The sequence below is a fragment of the Aythya ferina genome (genome assembly GCF_964211825.1).
Source record: "Aythya ferina genome assembly, chromosome: 13".
In the NCBI taxonomy this organism is placed as follows: Eukaryota; Metazoa; Chordata; class Aves; order Anseriformes; family Anatidae; genus Aythya; species Aythya ferina.
This window is the reverse complement of record NC_140311.1, coordinates 9,688,827-9,706,867: the sequence shown is the minus strand read 5'-3', so window position 1 is coordinate 9,706,867 and position 18,041 is coordinate 9,688,827. Positions and strand designations below refer to the sequence as shown.

The 18,041-nt window shown below is 49.8% G+C and overlaps 1 protein-coding gene across 5 annotated transcripts in view; it reads right to left on the bottom strand.

Annotated features, from left to right (window-relative positions):
• Nucleotides 1–2,351: 2,351 nt before the first annotated feature.
• Nucleotides 2,352–18,041, bottom strand: part of MED12 (mediator complex subunit 12) — a 37,509-nt gene continuing 21,819 nt past the window's right edge. For 2 of the 5 annotated variants that reach the window (XM_084534505.1, XM_084534509.1), the window contains 19 exons: nucleotides 17,627–17,790; nucleotides 14,485–14,664; nucleotides 14,210–14,281; nucleotides 13,739–13,899; nucleotides 13,487–13,648; nucleotides 13,290–13,401; nucleotides 12,957–13,046; nucleotides 12,395–12,504; nucleotides 11,751–11,886; nucleotides 11,318–11,479; nucleotides 10,375–10,752; nucleotides 9,913–10,063; nucleotides 9,515–9,720; nucleotides 9,004–9,084; nucleotides 8,570–8,787; nucleotides 7,795–7,957; nucleotides 5,333–5,521; nucleotides 5,077–5,158; nucleotides 2,352–2,794 (listed from right to left, as the gene is read on the bottom strand). In XM_084534505.1, coding sequence (XP_084390631.1) covers nucleotides 2,751–2,794; nucleotides 5,077–5,158; nucleotides 5,333–5,521; nucleotides 7,795–7,957; nucleotides 8,570–8,787; nucleotides 9,004–9,084; nucleotides 9,515–9,720; nucleotides 9,913–10,063; nucleotides 10,375–10,752; nucleotides 11,318–11,479; nucleotides 11,751–11,886; nucleotides 12,395–12,504; nucleotides 12,957–13,046; nucleotides 13,290–13,401; nucleotides 13,487–13,648; nucleotides 13,739–13,899; nucleotides 14,210–14,281; nucleotides 14,485–14,664; nucleotides 17,627–17,790 — 2,861 coding nt within the window. In that variant the 3' untranslated portion in view covers nucleotides 2,352–2,750. The remainder of the gene's footprint in view (nucleotides 2,795–5,076; nucleotides 5,159–5,332; nucleotides 5,522–7,794; nucleotides 7,958–8,569; nucleotides 8,788–9,003; nucleotides 9,085–9,514; nucleotides 9,721–9,912; nucleotides 10,064–10,374; nucleotides 10,753–11,317; nucleotides 11,480–11,750; nucleotides 11,887–12,394; nucleotides 12,505–12,956; nucleotides 13,047–13,289; nucleotides 13,402–13,486; nucleotides 13,649–13,738; nucleotides 13,900–14,209; nucleotides 14,282–14,484; nucleotides 14,665–17,626; nucleotides 17,791–18,041) is intronic. The other 3 variants (XM_084534507.1, XM_084534508.1, XM_084534506.1) reach the window with 3 other exon arrangements.

Sequence of the window (18,041 nt, the reverse complement as noted above, 5' to 3'; positions counted from 1 at the left end):
GGTGCACGGGGCAGGACCTGTTGCTGCCTATCTGCTGCCCCGGCTGTGCCGAGCCTCCCGTGACCTCAGGCCCCTTTCCATGCCCCCGGCACCTGCTGTGCATCACCCACACGCTGCCCTTGGGCCCCTGCAGGCACCCCTGGGGCTGGCCTCGAGCCCCACAGAGCCCAGTGACCCTCACGCAGCTCCAGCATCAGCCCTCCAGCCCCCCAGCCCGATTGAAGGCCACAGGGAGGCTGCGTGCGTTGGTCAGTGGGCAGCGTGTGATAAAAATCCCCCCCGGCGCCTCCGGCTGTGTCTTAAGCAGCATTTAGCTGCGACTCAGAGAAGGAGCAGAAGGGCTGGAAGCTGTCAGAGCTACTTAAAACTGCCACTGCTCAGTGCTAGCACCCAGCACAGCAACGGGGGGGCTGTGAGGCAGACGGCCAGGCTGGGCAGAGCGGCCGTGCCCAGGTCTTGCTCCAGTCCCTGTGTCCCCCACTGCCAACCTTGGGGCAGCCTGCGGGGGCCACAGGGGTGCTTGTCCTGTGCCCACCCAGCTGGCGGGGCTGGGGGGAGCCTTCTGCAGGAGCAGCCACTGGGAGGAGCAGCCCCTGCACTGGGCTGTGCAGCAAAGCGGGGTCAAGCGGCAGCGGGAACCCAGAGAGGGACGAGGCATCTCCTTCCCCATAGGGAGACGTGGAGAGCCCTTGGCACCAGTCCCCGGGCCCCTGAAAGGGAACAAAACGAGAGGCCGACCCCCAGCTCGGTGCTGTGCTGCCGCCGCCCGCTCCGGCTGCTGCTGCAGAGCCGCCCTCCTCCCAGCAGCAGCGCGGCAGCGATGCAGAAGGCAGCCTCCAAGATGCCGCCTGGCGCAGGCTCAGCCGCCTCCCAGGGCCTGCAGAGGAGGGGGCCGCACACGGCACAGACAGAGGGGCTCTGCGCGCCCAGGGGCAGCCCCCAAACCACCCAACGGGGCTCGATTTTTGGCACCTGGCCCCAGGGAGGACGAGGAGGGGGGCACGGCGCTCTCCTGCCCCAGCCGTGGGTCCCTTGGTGGCTGCTGAGAGCACGCTGCGGGCGAGCAGAGCCCCACGGCCCAGGGGATGGGGGCCCAGGCAGGCTGCTCCTCCCAGCCAGGAGCACCCCGGCCTGATCCTCATTGAAGGGGACAAGCAGCCGTGCCCAGAGGAAGTCGCCCCACACACAGCTGTCCGTTCTCATTAGGCAGGGAGCCCGTCTCCATCACTCCTGGCCAGCAGCACCTTCCCCCCACCACGCAGCACAGCAGGAGGCCGGGCCAGGTGCAGGGAAGCTGCAGGGTGGGGGTGAGCAGGGTGCACAGCTCCCCCCCAGTGAGGGAAGGGCTCAGCTCCAGCTCTTGCAGCAGCAGGAGCTGGGCACAGGGAGGCTCTGGCAGGTCAGGCTCCCTCCTGCCCATCAGCCTGAGCACAACTGAGGGCATCCCCCTTCCTCCTCCTTCCTCCCAGCTCCCACAGCCGGCTGCCTTCTTGTCCTCACGCTGCTGTGGCCCACCCTACATACTGGTAACAAACCAGTTTAGTGTATTTCTCCTTATAACTAGAGCTCTTTCATGAGGCCCCTGCAAGCCTCACAAGCTCCCACCCTCCTAGGGCAGAAGGAAAATACTGGTCCAGAAAATGTACTCAAGGAACTACTGCAGGTCAAGGGTGGCTCCCAGGTCCAACAGACAGCAGGAGGGGAGAGGACCAGCACTGAAACTAAGCAAAGCCAAAGCAGCCTGCCACACACAGACAGATGAGACTCCAGAGCAGCAGGCTGCATTAGCTGGGTCTGCAGGTGAGAATGCAGAACGCTACCCACCCAGAAAAGCACCGGGGCTGTCAGGAAGGAGCTAACAGATGAGCCTTGGTGCTTACAAGCAAAACCGTGCTGAGAGAAGTACTGATCTGAGTGCATTCGGGCTGCAGCTCCTCCTAGATTGCAGAGGTGCCAGCTTGAGTGTCTGATACTGCTGTGGCTGGGAAGCTGGGCTTGTTGGGGCTCGGAACTTCTCTCATTTACCTCCCTCTTTGCTCTTAAACCTCTGTCCATTGTCCACATGCCAGAGACTGCTAGCAAAGCTCTAAATCAACATACAAAGCCTATGAAGTTTGCACAAACCCCAGAAAGCACGTGAACGCCAGCTTATGAAACAAATAAGGAAGAAAGGCTTTCCTTCCCAAACCAAAAGGCTCTGCCTCAGCAACACCCCCATTCACAAAAGCAGAAAATGCAGACATCAGTTCTGCTGAGAAAGAGATAAAGACCATGCGCAGGGTGCTGCTGGGCTGTACTGGGAGGCTGGGAGGAGCTCGAAGGAGGAAAAGCAGGCTCTGAATACACACTCCTTTTGCAAAGTAAGCTCTCTGTATTCATCCGAGAATGTCTGCAGTACAGGGTTCATCTGGTATAAATAAAGTACAAAATTTTACAATGTCTTAATCATTATTTTAACAAAAATACTAAAAACTGAGTAAAAACTGAAACCAAAGTGGGAAGGGAGACTATCGGCCACAAGGGATCTCCATAAACGTTTGTAGAAATTGGATAGTAAAAACACTTTCTCTGTACAATAAAACCATCCTCCTGGCATCTCCCTGTGAGACGGGCAGCGGCGGCACACAGCACTCGGGGCACGAGCCCCAGGACAGAGGCCGGGAGCAGTCCTGGTTTGCAGGTCAGGCCGAAGAGGCTGTATCCAGTCCACAGTGATGTCTCCCTCCTGGACCAGGCTGAAGTGCCCCAGATCAGTAGCGTCCAAAGGGGTTGTTGTTCTGCTGCGGCTGCGTATCTGTTGGGGTCAAGAGTTAGACAGTCACAAGGTTTGTTCGGCAAGCAGATTCCCCTCCTGTCACCAGTGCAGCTCCTAGAGGTATGTTGCAGTGTATGAGCAAAACCAAACATAACATGCTTACATCCTTTATGGCACTCCCTGTTCTGCTCACTTGTCTGAGGCTTTAGACAGGAGCACAGTCAGGACCCCCCTTTCTTTGAGGAAGAGACAGATATGCACCAGTCCCAATCCCAAAGCTTCTCCAGAAGAGACCTCTCAAGGCACACTTGGTGCACCACAACAAAGCTCTGAAAGATGGCAGCAAGTCAGGACGATGAGGCTGTGTGCAAATTATCTCTGTACTTTGAAAGAAAATCTGCCCTATAAGATTGCACAACACCAGGAGGCAAACAAGCTGTTCAGACAGCCAGTGTCAAATATTCATCCTGAGGTACACCCAGAAACCAGACTTAGCGAAGGTTTCAGGAACTCTTCTGACTCCCTAACAGTACATAGGTACAAACGAACAACATACCCGAAGGACTTCCAGGTGGCACAAAAGGGACGGAAAACACGGCAAGATTTTATTAAAGAACCTCACAAACTTCCCGACTGCTGGGACCGATGCTTGGTGACGCACATTGCTCAGAAGTGTGCTCGGGCACTATGTGATTAATAAAATCTGTGAGCCTTTTCTTGAAGCACGTCAGCACGTCTTATGCTGCAGACTAAGTAAAAGGAGAGCAGTGTAACCCGAGGCTAGCCCGCCCTCTTTCTGTCTCAACTCTGCTGGACAGCAGAGTATTTAGGAATATCCTGGAGCCTCCTGACCCACCGTGAGCTCAAGGTATTCTTGTCCCCCTCCTACAAGATGTTCTTGGCTATGTCCTGCTTTCTGCTGCACCCCGGACACTGCAGGCAAGAACTCCAGATGGCTCTTGGTGGAGCTGATGCAAGCCCAGTGAGGTGGCATGGAAGCTGCACGCTGACACATGGCTGCATCGGACCCACGCATCCGTTCCATATAAAAACCCGCTCCGTTTGCTACACAGACAGGATAGGAAAATATGGCTATTCTGCTATATTCGGATACTTATATGAGATATTCCTCTACTTGAATGTCCTGGCTGGGATCCTTGCACAGACTTGTGGTTTGTGAAGCTGGCTAGCAGGAAATTTAGCACATTAAAACTTCTATTTGCTTTTTTTTGTTTGTTTTTGTCACAAGGATTAAGAACTTTATCAAGGGACAAGTGTAAGCACTATTGTTTGGCCATTATTTGTTGCAGACATCTGTTACATGTGAAAGTTATGCACAGAGGAAAGAAACACCTCCACCCGTGATTGTATCAAGCTTTCCCCAAGCACAAGCCTACTCTGAGGAATAACCAATTTAAGAAACTGAATTAACCAAGCAGATAGATCAAAATCTGCCAAATGTATTTTTACTTGACATCGAGCTGTAGGCATTCACATCCTTGACTACCATGGAAATGGTGGCCCAGCAAGAAAAAAGGAGGGTTGTCAGCTCCCAGCCACCAAGTTCCCAGCCCCCAGCACACACATGTACAGCTAGCACACTGCAAAAACCCCGTGCAGCCCATTCGTAGGCATTTTCATAGCGTCGCTGCCATTTTTTGTGGCACAAAAGTCAGTAAGGTGACAGCAAAACAGCAGGTGGTTCAGAGGGGAACAGCACAGGCACCGAGTTCTGTTTCTAGCCCCCCAGCCAGCAGTTAAATACAGATTATAGGAATAGCTGCACAGTGCCAGACTACAAACATCATCTGTACCATTACCCTGTCTGTGACAGCCGCCACAGAAGCCCACAGAACCCAGCAGGTATGAAGCAGTGCTTCCTGGAGTACCCTCCTTGCCTGCAAGAAGTCTTGTCCTGATCACATCTCTGGGTCACCCACCATGTGAATGCCGCAGGATTACAGCCTCCCTGAGCCCCTCAGAGGTCATCCACAGCAGAGGAAGCTTCTCCGAATGCTTTAAAGCTGCAGACTGAATCCTTCTGAGAAAACTGCATGACAGCCCCTACAAAGGCTCAGCTCTCTCATCCCTCTGCATGCAGCAGGTCTGGAAGGTTGCTCACATGCTGGCAGCACTGCCTGCCCTGCTGTCGTGCCCCTTTGGGCCAGGAGCTCAAAGTCCTGATGCCATTTCCCTGCCAACATCATTTATGGCCTCAGACAGACAGTTTGGCTTGGCCCAGCTTCCCTACACCAGGGCACCTGCAACGGGGAATGGCAGGGGAGAAGATTAGGGACAGGATCAAGAACACCAAGGCTTACTGGAAAGCTGCTGCTGAAGTTGTCGAACCAAAGCAGCCGTTTGCTGCTGCTGCTGCGTCTGCTGAAGGCCCTGGCGCTGGAACTGCAACGAGAGAAACGTGGTTACAGCCACACCACCTGGCTGGCACTCACAGCATTCACACCAGCCATGGGAAGTGCAGGGGAGGGAGAAGGGAGTTGGGGGGGAGGATGCAGGTAGAGCACGGCTGGATTTGTGCTGGACTATCACATCCCTCGTCTCCGAGGGAACACTCACAATGGGCTGCTGGGGGGGAAGAGCCTGCATCCCCAGCCCTGGGGGCTGGCCCTGCGCCTGTGGCTGAGGCACTGTGGAGACCTGGGGTTGCTGCTGCGGCTGTGGCTGCGGCGGAGGCGGCTGCTGCTGCTGTTGTTGTTGCTGTTGTTGCTGTTGCTGCTGCTGTTGTTGTTGCTGCTGCTGTTGCTGCTGGGAAGTCAAAAGAGAAGGGGCCGTCAGGGACCTGTCTGGGCAACGCACAGGCAGGGCTGAAGGGAAAAGGGCGTTCTACCGCAGTAACAAATTCTTATACCACTTTCCTGACAAGTGCCTAAATTACACAAATTTCACCAGGACCCTGCCCCAGGCTGAGAAATTGCATGAAACACAGTGACAGTAACAAAATCCTGTAAGATGAGTTTTCAGCAGATGGCAGGAAGAGAACTACAAGTCTACTTGTCAGCTGGGGAATGACTAGGAGTAAACACAATACGAGAATGGAAAACAACTACGAGCTATCTCCGGAGGTTGGCCAGTTCATCTCTTGCCTCCTGGTAAGATCAGCAATACCTGCTTCACTGAGTATTTCCCTGACCTATTCTCAAAATGTTTCCAGACATACCAGCACAGCTCCTGTAACCTCTCAATTCAATCCATTTCATGTTGCACACCTGGCTACTCCTACTGGAGTTTTCCTAGTCTATCTTGAATCTTGTACGTTAAGATTTAAGATCATTTCTTGTCCTACAGCCAAGGAACGTGAACAGGTAAGAGCTTTTTTTTTTTGTGTGTGTGTTTGTTTGTTTTAAAAAGACAAAATCTGGGGACTCCCCTTGTCTCTCCTTCTCTAAGTTGAAGCCCAGCTATTATCAGCCTTTCCTCCTCAGAAACATTCCCCAGCTCCTCAAGTTCTAACTGCCCTTCTCTGCCACTCCCGGCAGTGATGCTACATTTCAGTAACAGGACGTAGATAAAACTGGATGCAATGCTCCAACCTAGATGTTGACAGAACTAGATAAAGAAAGAAGAATACAGAGAGACAGAATATTCTGTTGAGGTAGTTTTAAACTCTCTAGGTCAACAGAAGAGTTTCTAGCAGAAACAGAACACCACTAAAACTATCATAAAAAAACATGGTGCTGATAGGTACAGTTCTGATCACTGGCTCAAAAGGGTAAGGTTCAAAGCTTGAACAGACTCAGAAAACAGACAAAAACGTATCAGAAGGGATGGTATCTTATGAGAGGAGGTCAGAAAAAAATGACCTATGAAAGATGCAAGTGCTCCCTAGGAATACGCTGGGTAAACAGCAGAGAGAAAGAACAGACAGTAAACAAGGACAAAAGAGCCAGGACACAGCAGAGAGTAATAACTGGGTACAAGAACCACTCACAAACACAATGAAGCTTCGATTAAGGATTCTACCCGTCAAAGGGACTGAGTTTCTAGACCAGCCTCCTAACTTTCATCTTCAGCCAATTTGGTCGCTTGGGTTCATGAAATGGATACTGTGACCTCAATAAGCAGGTAACTGACTCAATGAGCCTGGAGACCCTCCTCCTGATTTCATGTCCTGCCTCCTTGCAACAGCTACTGCCCATGGAAAACAAAAGGCCATGCTTCCTTTCTACAAGCTACTGCATGTGACAGTCAACTCAAGCATCAGGAGTCTGTTCCGCATCTGGTATGCTCCTGATAATACAGCAAGAGTCACTGTAACTGCAGAGATTTTGGGCACTCCACATTTTTTGAGTAACCAAGCAACGTCAGCTAAAAGCTGAAGGTACACGTTAAGTTACTGAGCTAGGAAAACTGCTAGCAACTTGTCTGAGTATGTTCTTTCCCTAAATACAAGCGATGGAGAATGCTAAAAGAAACCCACTGAATAGTCAGAAGGTGCTACTCATCAAAAGCTGCTGACCACGCTACAGGCAGTCTCTTGTCCAGTACAAGGCAGCAATTCCCAAATACCGCTGACTGTGGCACTCTGCAGAAACCACTGTCTTGCTCAGGCTCCCCTCAGAAAACTAAGTGTCATCACTACATTTGTGAAAACATAGACATGCCCCTAAAACTGATCTTATAAAGAATGACTGCCTGCCCCGGTATGGGCAGGGGGAGGGGGGTTCATTTTGTTTCTAGCTCCTGCAACACTTAATTTCTAAGACAGTTAGCAGGTTGCATGACCTTATGGGCCCAAACTGAGCAGGAAGAGGTAGGATGCAAGCCACAGAGGACTAAACAGATCTTTTGTGCTCTTAACTTTCTTTTAACCTCACGCTGGGTGACTGGCAAGAGGCAGTGCCTCAGGAACTGCCAACTTCACGGAAGGGAGAACTGCCTAGCAAAGCATTACAGACAGGCCCCAAGAGCTGACATCCCTCTGGGCACACCGGGGCAGAGCACAGTGTTACTGACAGAGGACAGCATTTGGCAAGTCCCCTCCAGCTCCAGTGGCCTTTGTCCCAGCAGCAACCACTCACCCTCAGCATCTGCTGCTGCTGTTGCTGCTGCTGCCTCAGGTACTGCTGCTGCTGCTGGTCAGGCAGTATCTGGCTGGGTCGAATTCCTGAGGGGACTCCTTGTGGACCCAAATGGTTCATCCCACTCATCATGGGGGCCTGCTGTATCGACTGGTGAGGGAATCTGCAAAAGAAAAGGACAAGCCCATGGAGTAAAAGATTCACAGGCAGCTAGCTTATCTAATCGAAACCCAACTGCTGCCATCAAGACAGACAGCTCAAACAGCTGCTTGCAACCCGTGCTGCTTCTCTGCAGAAAGGTGAGGGACACCAGGGACCTTCAAGGGCTCCATCCAACCTGCTTTTCCAGAAGCCCTAAGTAATGGTATATGGCCCGCTGTTCTGCACTGTCTCACTGACAGATTTATGCCTGCCCAGGAGCAATGGAACTACCATATCACACCTTCAGAAGGCAAGCTGCTGGCTAGATTTAAATTCAAAAAAAATGTGACTTTCCCAGGTCATTTACTTCATACTTCACAATTTCATCTTTCTCTGGTTAGTAACACCAACTCCTGCCTGCAGCTAGCATCTCTGAATTTCATCCTATCTCTCTGTTTCTTCTCGGGACTGAAAGCTGGATAAAGATGCTCCCCGAGGGTGTAAAGGACTCGGATGCTGTGTAACGCAGCATGGAGAATAGGCTTTTCACAGATTGCTGTTCAAGTTGTCTGGACAGAGCAGGGAAGCCCTTGATGAAATACAGCTTATTAACATCCAGTAGGGTGGGAGGTACCTCTGTGTGTTGCCCAAGGTGTGCCCGTAGCCTGGAGCTTGCTGGTGCACATAGCCACTTGGTCTCTGCTGCATCTGTCTAACAGGATCCACCAGGGCAGGATTAGAGCTGGGGTGGGAATTCTGATAGGGCTGGCCAGAGTACGTAGGAGGTACCATCGTGCCTGACTGGGAGGGGTGCTGCTGAAGGCCTATGTGGGAGACGTAAGATGTGTAACCCTGAAATGAAACAAAAAAAAACTTTGTTAGTCACAGAGCAGCATATATTCACCTGTAAAGGCGGTCACAAGACAGTTCATCTCTGGGATTCAGATTTGTGCTGGCCAGAAAATGAGTGAAAAGAGCCAAGAGATTCCAGGACTTAACAGCAGAAATGAAGACACCGCTATGTGCCGTAGCAAGACTCCAGTTTTACCTGTGGTCACTGCCACTTACCTGGGAGGGCTGCAGTGTTCCATAGGATGGGGTTGGAGCCATCTGGCGTACTGGCTGCTGTCCCATTATGCCTTGGCCCTGCTGGAAGGCAACACAGGAACAGTTTTTTCAACTTCTCCAAAGGCCAGGACGCTGCTGCCTTCTCCTCAGCAGTCCCACCATACCAGACAAGGAGCTTCACTGCTGAAACTACAAGGCTGCTTCGTGGCACCCAGATGCTAATGACATTTGCCTCGCCCTGACTTGGGGCAAACAGGCTGCTACCATCCCACCTCTCACTGCCCAACAGCTGCAAGACATCCCCAGTGCACCTCACTCAGTCTCCACCAACTGTTGGACAAATAGATCCAACAAAACCATTGGCAAACACAGAGCTGCCCAGAGGAACAAACACCTTTTGAGGGCAGAAACAGAGATAGGGTTGGAGAGTTCTGGCTAGAATGGACAGTGGCAGCCAACAGCTAGGACTTGCCCTGCTATGGGGCCCGACAAGAGCACATCTCTGACTTACCAACTTTGCTTGAAGCTGCTGCCTCAGTATCTGTCCCTGGGACACTGGAGGTTGTTGTCTGTACACTGCTGGCTTGTAGGAGGGGTCGATGCCCATCATGCTCCCCATCCCTGAAGGCAGCACCCCACTATATGGAGGACGACTCTGAACAAGTTTCCCCAATGGCATGCGCACAGGTCTGTAGGATGTATCCAGGCGAGGGCCACCTGCAAGAGGAAAAGAAACAGACTGACTAGGCACATGCTGTCCTTGAGCCTTGCAGCTCCAGAATAACCGTTCATCACTGTATCTGGATACATGACAGGCAGAAGGGCAAGTGTGTGTAGAACCATCTCACAAGGGTTCTTACAAGAGGTTCCCAAAGACTTGCCCCACTCTCACCTCCCCTGCACACCTACCTGCTGGAAGAGGCTGATTCTGGGCATAGAGACCCACTGGTGACTGCCCATACGCTAGCCTAGACATAGTGCTTCCCCCCTGGTGATGCAAGAGGTCTGTAGGCATGCCAACTCCATAGGAAACCCCTCGGCTGGGACCCAACACAAAATCCTGCAAGGATCAAGAAGGGAATAAGAGAGATCAGCATGCACTGCAAATTCATGAATGGATCAAGCATATTAAAGACTTGCAAAGTTCACAGGAAGCAGCCAGGGTCAGTCACTGCTTGCCCTGCCCCAGGCTAGTAGAAACAGGACAGAGCTCCAGTGCTCCCATCTGAGAAGAAACATATCCCATCTTCACCACCACTGCTTTCAGGCTCCTTAGAAAGACTAAAGGGAGTGCTCAACTAAAGGGAGTGCTCAGAGTTGGACTAATGGGGTTGGACACAGGAGGTCCGTATCTGTTGGGCAGTCATTTACCTCGCTTTTGCTGGCAGACTGGTTGCGTTTCTTGGTTTTGCTCTGTTTCTTCTTGCGTTCTTCAGTAGAGGTGGCAGGATTGGAGCTGGTTTTATCAGCCTTGGTTGGTTCCACAGCTTTCTTCTCCGGCTCTAAAGTCACAGGTGTAGGAGGCTCCTCCTCTTCAGGAGGCAATGGCAATGGCTCCAGGTAATAACTGCGGGGCTTGGGTTTCAAGTGCGTGTGGTACAGAAGAAGTCTCTGCTGCTCCTCAAATCTAGACACCTTGCGGTCCACCCGGACTGTCCCAAACCATCCCCAGGACAGAGGGGCTGAGTGCTTTAAGCCCTCAAACAGATCCCAAGGGGAAATCTTCTGCTTTGTAGAGACTTGCAAACCCTTGAAATCAAAAGAAATAAGAACCACTAAGCCCCTGTTCTTTCTCCTACTACAGGAAACTACACTTCCATCAGACTCCATTCCACATGTTCCAGGACAAGAAAAAAAAGACAACCTGAGCCCTTACTAGTGGTAAGGGCTTACTAGGGGGGGGGTTGCTCTTTCTCAGGGCAAAGCAGTCATTTCTAAAAACCTTCATCAAAAACTGCCATTCTCCTTCATTCCACCTCTGACAGTCTCCTGCCACACACTGACAGTACCCGTTATGTCATGTGACAGGGATTATAGATTTTTTTTTGCTTCATACAGCCACGAGCACAAAACAAAAGTTAAAATAATTTCTCAGGCCATAGCAGCAGGTATTGCTGAGCATTAACAGCCAGCCTTGCCCTTTTCAGACATAGTTATGCACCAGCTTGCCTGTGTGCAGCCAGCCATTTCAAGCTCGGCAGGCAACAAGGTGCTGCATACTGATGCCTCCCAAGCAGCGGAGACTCACGGCATCAGAAGACAAGGCGAAACCTGCGCTCAGGAGCTGTGAGGCAGACAGCAAAGCTTCACTTACCTCCTTCTTGAATATGGAGTCAAATCCAGCTATTTTATTGCCTTTGGTGTCAATGAGGGATCCCTGAGGTTCGCAGGTGATGACATCTCGGGTCTGCTTGGGAAGTGGCAGGAGCTGTCGTACCTTCTCCAGGCTGTCAGACTGCCGGTCCCCCAGCTCTTTCTGCACGAGTGGAATAGAGAAAACTTCAAGAATTGCTCAGAAAAAAACAACACCCAAAGCTGACCTGTGCCTTTAGTGGTGTCAGCCTCCACCTCTGCATTCCCTGTCATCTCTGTACTGTTCAGCCCAAGGCCCACGGAGCCACTAGGGCAACTCTTACTGCTTTTCTAAACAGCAACAGGACTAGTACAATGTGAGACAGGTAAACCTGCAGAGTTGGATGACCACGATGCAGCACACAGCTCCCCGTACAAGGCCTGGTGCCTCTCACCCTGAGTTTCTTGACGAGATTCATGTATGCCCGCTTGTTTTCCTCCATGCTGCCCTGAGAAATGCTGGACATATCAGCAGCCAGGGTGCCATTGATGAGAACACTCAACATGTCCAAGACAGTAGTGAAGAGCTCGCTGTTGGTCAGAGCAGAAAGGCCAAAGTCACAGAAGAACCAGACAAAGCCCAGGCCATCACACTAACACCAAACACTATTAGACTGCTAGGAATTCTGCCTACAGCCAGAAGCACCAAGCACTCTTCAGCCTCCCACAGTAATCCTCCTTTTGGTTATATGCTGCCAGGTGTCCACACTTCAGTCAAGTGCAGTATCACAGATTAAGAACGGCCTCCTGCCCACCCCTTCAGCTTATCTGAAAAGCAGATCCAGACTCAGCTCACCCCAGCTTCTCTCTCTGCATCTGGAAAGCAGAGTTTGCTCTGGGTACGTTGGAAGACTATACTTGGACACTAGGACCTAAGTTACAGCCTGCTACTACTCCAAAGTCTTCTTCACTTGTCACAGTGCTTCCAACAGAGAGTCTAGAGAGACAGCTAGCTCACACAGGGGAAGGGGCTGTGCTAATGAATGCCTGAATGCCTCCCTAGGGAACCATACAGATCAGAAGTCAGCCAGATAGTTACTTGTTTGACTGCATGTCCACGGTGCCACTGCTGATGATGTCCAGGAGAAGCACAGCCCATTCGGTTGTCTGCTGCGTACTGCGTTGAACCGTGTCAAACATGCCTCCCACCTGACAGAGAAGAGCAGTTTAGTCAAAAATACACCAAAAAGAAACACTAAGACTTAAAAGTCAGAAGGAAGCCTAAACCAGAGCAACTCCTGGGCTACAGCAACTCCTTCTGAGAGCTCAAGGAGACTGCAGTCAACAGGGCAAACCTCAGATACAAGTAGTCACAATGGGGAGCACAAAAGCATTACAATGAGAAGGCAATACTGGGAGCAGCCTGCATGGCACGTCTCTGAAATGGAGACCACGATTGTGGATTTCATCCTGGTTCAATAGAACAAGGAAGTTTTTCCACACATCCTATACCACTCAGGGTTTAAAACCCAGCAGCAGGGGTGACCCTCACTTCAAGACATTTATAGCCCTGCCAACGTGTGCGCTCTCCAAAAAAGGGGGAAAAAAAGGCACCAAACTATTCACTTCATATGGTTAACCTCTTTTTTGCAACTGCTCACCAAGTTCAGTCGTAACTTCAGGGCTTCATGCATCAGCTGCTTGGCTTTGCAGTCATCTTGATACTGATCTTCCCGCCAATTCGTAACGATCTAAGATTTAGAACAGAGGACAGACCTCATGTGTTGTATGCTGAAGTTTATAGAGAGCAGCTTGTGCTATCCGATGACTGGTGACTCAGAGAGGTCAGCTGAAGCACCCTGTATCAACCCTGGTAAGATCTTTGCCTTACTGAGCACAAAGACAGACAGACAACGTCTCCAAGGACATGCCAACAGCCTGTCTGCTCAGGAGTGAGCCTTTGAGGAAAGTGAGGGGAGAAGAAAGACACCTACCTGCTGGACCTGACTGTACAGAGAGGTGAGGAGGCCTTCCCGCTGCTCATCCTGTCCCTTCAAGCAAGTTAGCACCAGTGACAGAAACGGCTGCTGGCTCAGGAGGGACATGCTGCAGAGAGGACAGCGATGTAACTACGCTGCCAGGCTGGGGGATCAGCACAGCAAGCAAAGCCTGCCCTCTCCCCAGGACTCACCTCTTCTGCTTCTGGCGGTCCCGCTCTTTGCGGGATGATGACCCCAGATGTTGTCCTTTCTCCAGTTCTTCTCCAGCAGCTTTCAGCACATGGCCCTGCACTGACGTTGGGAGCTTGGCAATCAGAGGGGCCACCAGCCACACTCCTGATCTCTCCAGGGAACTGTGACAACACAAAAGAGAAAAGCAGTTTGTAATCCAACCTATGATTCAAGTTGTCTACGGGACAGCTTCATGCTGAGACTACACCTACCTGAGGATGGGTTTGGATTTGTTACTGGCTGGTGTAGCACTTGCTGAGCTACTGAGATTGTTGACTCCATTGCCAGCAGAACTAGCAGAGCTGGTCTCTGCTGACTGCTGGAATACCTCAATAGTGGCCTTGGCTATATTTTCCAACAAGGAGTTCATCTCCTGGAGATAGGGAAGAAAAGAGAGCTAAGTCCTGCTCTGAAAGCACCCATTGATAGGGCTTCCACATTTAAACACATTTATACTCGGTAGAAATCTAGATTGCCAGCTCCCCCATGAACACTTCTCTTTGAGTCTCAGACTCCTCACATCCATCTCATGCTTCGTTTTCACAAGCCAGACTCACCAACGCATGCTCTTTCTTTTCTCCCTATTCTCACTTCTGCCAGGTCACCAACCTACCACCTCACCAGCAGCCACTTCAATGCTGGCAGCACCCATCCCTGCATGGTCGCACTGAGCAGAAACTCACGTTGTTTGCAGTCTGCTTAATCATCAGCTGCAGCTCCAGCGAGGACTGCCTCATGGTCCACTGGTCCAGATTCTGCAACACACACACACACACACTTCGTATGAGTCCTTATCTCAGTTCAAACTATGTCCTCAACCCATGCCCTCAGCTCCCATGATAATGAGTCTCAGATCCCTCGGAGAGGGCTGCACCACTCAGATAGCGCCGACTCCACCATCCTGATGTCACATCAGGCAGTTACAAGATCATTCCTGGACTCTGGCAGGAGCCTGCACCTGTAAGATGCGTTTAATCCTCTGCCGCTGAGGATTTTCTCCTTCCTCGTTGTCCAGCAATCGGTGTGGATAACAGATCAGCTGCATCAGCCTCTGGGCCTGTGTGCTGCTCAGGACGGGATCCTGCAAGTCATTGCTGTCTTCACAGAGGGACTTGAGACATCGCTCCCCTACCCACTCCTGCAGGATGAAGGCAGAGTTAGAACAGTTAAACTCATTTCTGATACCAAACTGGTGCTTCTGCTTTCAGTATCAGATAGATGTAGGGAAAACAAACTCCTAAGAACCTTATTAGTACGCTGTAATGCCTGATAATCATTTTTCTTCATGAACTGCACTATCCTGATTCAGCAGGCATCAGGCACAGCACAGCAATCATGACAAAGAAAATATCAACTCTGACAAATCAGCTGTTGAGAAGCACAGTAGCTGCTGTTTCCTTTGATGAAGTATTAGCATGATTTAACACTACACAGTCACTGCCATGCCCAGACTTTATTGACTTTGCCACTTGGGCTCAAAGGTCAGAAGGGATCACTTGAATTTATTTAGTCCATTTCTTGTGCAAAAACCCTAGGACTGTGCTAAATTAAACAACTCAGGGCTGCAGCTAAGGCTAAACTAGAATGTGTCTTAAGGAAAAGCACATCCCTTAACTCTCAGATGGTAATGGAAAACACACTGCCATCCTCAGTGAAAAACATTCACCTTGCTTCTCACTGCCTGGAAGGGAAAATAACTGACTGGATACAAGATGTTTTTAAAGTCACTAATCATGAGGAGAAGGTGGACAGAAAACTATTATTGTCAGCCTCTCAATTTCAGTTGGTGGCCTCTAAACATATTATCAGGTGGCAATTTCCAAAACAAATATGAGGTAGATACTTCTTTATGTAATTCACAGTTAACCTGAAGCATTCATTACTGCAGGATTTTTTCATATTGAAAATCAATTAGGCTAATTCATGAAAATTAAAATCTACAGAGGACTGCTATGTAAGCACTTCTGCAGCTGCATATCAAGCCGGATCAGAGAATTCTTCCACTGAGAAGTGACAGCCAGAGGAGATTAGAGGAGTAATAAGGACCCAGTTCACGAAGCACAGGTGCTGATGCTAAGCCTAGAAAGCTGGGAATGGCCCCTCTTTCCAGTAGGCAGTAGTCTGAGCACTAAGTAGAGCACGAAAACTGGAAAGACTAAGTCTGACTTGAAACCCTTGTGAAAGCACAGCCTAAGTCTTCAGTGACCTCACCCCAAAATACAACTCTGCTTTGCCAGTGCATGTGGACCTGGCGATTCCTCCAACGCCTATCACATTTTTTCTCTTCACTATACCATTCTTCTCAAAATTTCGCTTCCTTGTATATGTAATGTGCACATCCTTGGGAACACCCTTTTTGCCACTTGCCTACCTTTCTAAAAGAATTCAGTGGGACTTGTCTGCAATCATCCCTTTATCAGGATAATCTTACAAGTAGGTATTAAGTCAACTACCATTTTTGTCCTCAAGGGACTAACAGCCTCTTTCTCACCAAGATTTTTTTTTCTTTAAATAGGACAGTCACCTCCACAGGCTCCATGCTACTGAAACGGAGTCCTTCATCTCTCCCTTCACCGGAGAGCACAATGAACACCTTTTCCAAGCGCTACGGACAACTCTACTATCCCAACCACCAGACTCAAGTTAGCAGCTGTGTCTCAAGCCTCCCTCTTGGCTTCCACTTGTGACTCTGTGTCTTATCACAGTTAAAATGTAATTAACCTTTTCAAAGGGAAAATCATCATTACGTGTACTGATCTGAATAGGCTAAAGGGCAGGCCGATAATTTGGTTACAAACATTAGCACCTATGAAACCTTTACCTTAATTCTATAATCTACTCCTTTTCCCTACACCATCATGACAATGTCTAATATAAAATACATACCTGAATATGATAGAGCTTTTATTTATTTATTTATTTATTTATTTTAGTTTGAGAAATCACCATCTATAGCTTAAGGCATTCTATAGGCATTTCAGAATGGATACTGTGAGTTCTGCAGCACCTGTTGCTCACACTGGAGGTGCTAATGATAAACGTAATATTTTACCCACCCTTCACAGCTGCAGGAGCTCTGGCACAACTCGGTGGTATTCACTGTTGTCTGCTCAAATACTCGCTCCTATATAACCAGTTCTGCCAACCATTGCTGTATTGATACCTGACATGCTGCTATTCCTTTCCATACATGTTCTATTTGCTGTGGGTCCTTCCCACATAAGACTGGGACCAGTAAGGGAAGATTTACTTCTGTTAATGTTATAGTCAGGTTTCAGCAGCACCAAGTATGTTGTATTTGTGCTCCTAAATAGGCAGCTCCAATTCTTCTTTGGTCAGCTGGTAACGCTGCTATATATTGAGCCATTTAACAAAAACAACAGCACCACAAAGCACAAGGATAACACAGTACTAAGTGGAATGTGCACTTCAAATTGCAACACTGCATCTTCCCTGTTGACAGAACAAATTTGTAACCACGGCCAAAGCCACCCTTCAACACCCATTTTCATACAGCAGTAGTAACAGGCACTCCAGTCTGGAACTAAGTATCTTATTAGCCAGGTTTCAGTTCCTCAAATGTCAATTTTCCTCAAAGGAACAGAAATACTGGTGCTGTCAGATTGGGGCTGAGCAAAAGATTTTTGGTTTTGTTTCTTTAATTAACTGAAGAGGGCACTGCAAAGCCCAGGGATACATTAACAGCCTAGCTGCTAGCAACACTTAAGCTGTTTTCTGAGAGGCACCATTTATCACTTCAACAAGCTGTCTGTCTTATTCTTATCTTCTATGCCTCCGGCACACATCTCAGCAAACCACTCCCAGCACTCCCCTCCTTGGACACGAGCCTTGTGCCACTGCCAGAGCAAAGGGGATGTGCAGTCCCTGCATACTGCAACACCTACTTCTTGACAGCTGTTTGCCTTTTTCTTTTCCCCTAATGGTGAGCAATCCTTAGCGCCATCACGTGGCAGAACCCCAGCTGGTTCTTTACTGATACTTCAAAGAAATACCTGCCAAACACAAGCTGCAGAAAGCCACATGGAATGTATCTATCTGCAGAAGAGATAAGGACAAGCGCAGGGATGGGACAGACTCACCTGTTGACAGATACTCCTTAGTACATACTTGGCATAAATATCCAGGCTAGCTGTTTCTACAGTTACTACCCGACCACCAGCCTTCCTGGTGCCCAACTCATCGTCCATGAGATCATCGACACCTCCAGGATGGGAAAAGCCAGAGCCTTTCAGTTCTGCATCTCCTACAAGGAAAGAGCAAGTGGTACTTAATCATTAATGCCAAACCCAAAGCCTGACCCACAAAACATCCTGAGCTTTTGAAGAACGCTCCCTGTGACCAGTGATCTCTCTGCAGGTAAGAGATACAAAAAAGCAGGCTTACAGCTCAGCCAGAGGGCTTCAGACAGAGAAGCCACACAGCCACCAAAACAGATCTCCTCTCAGTCCTTCAGCACAGCCAGCACACGTGTACCCCCGTGCAATACAGTACTGG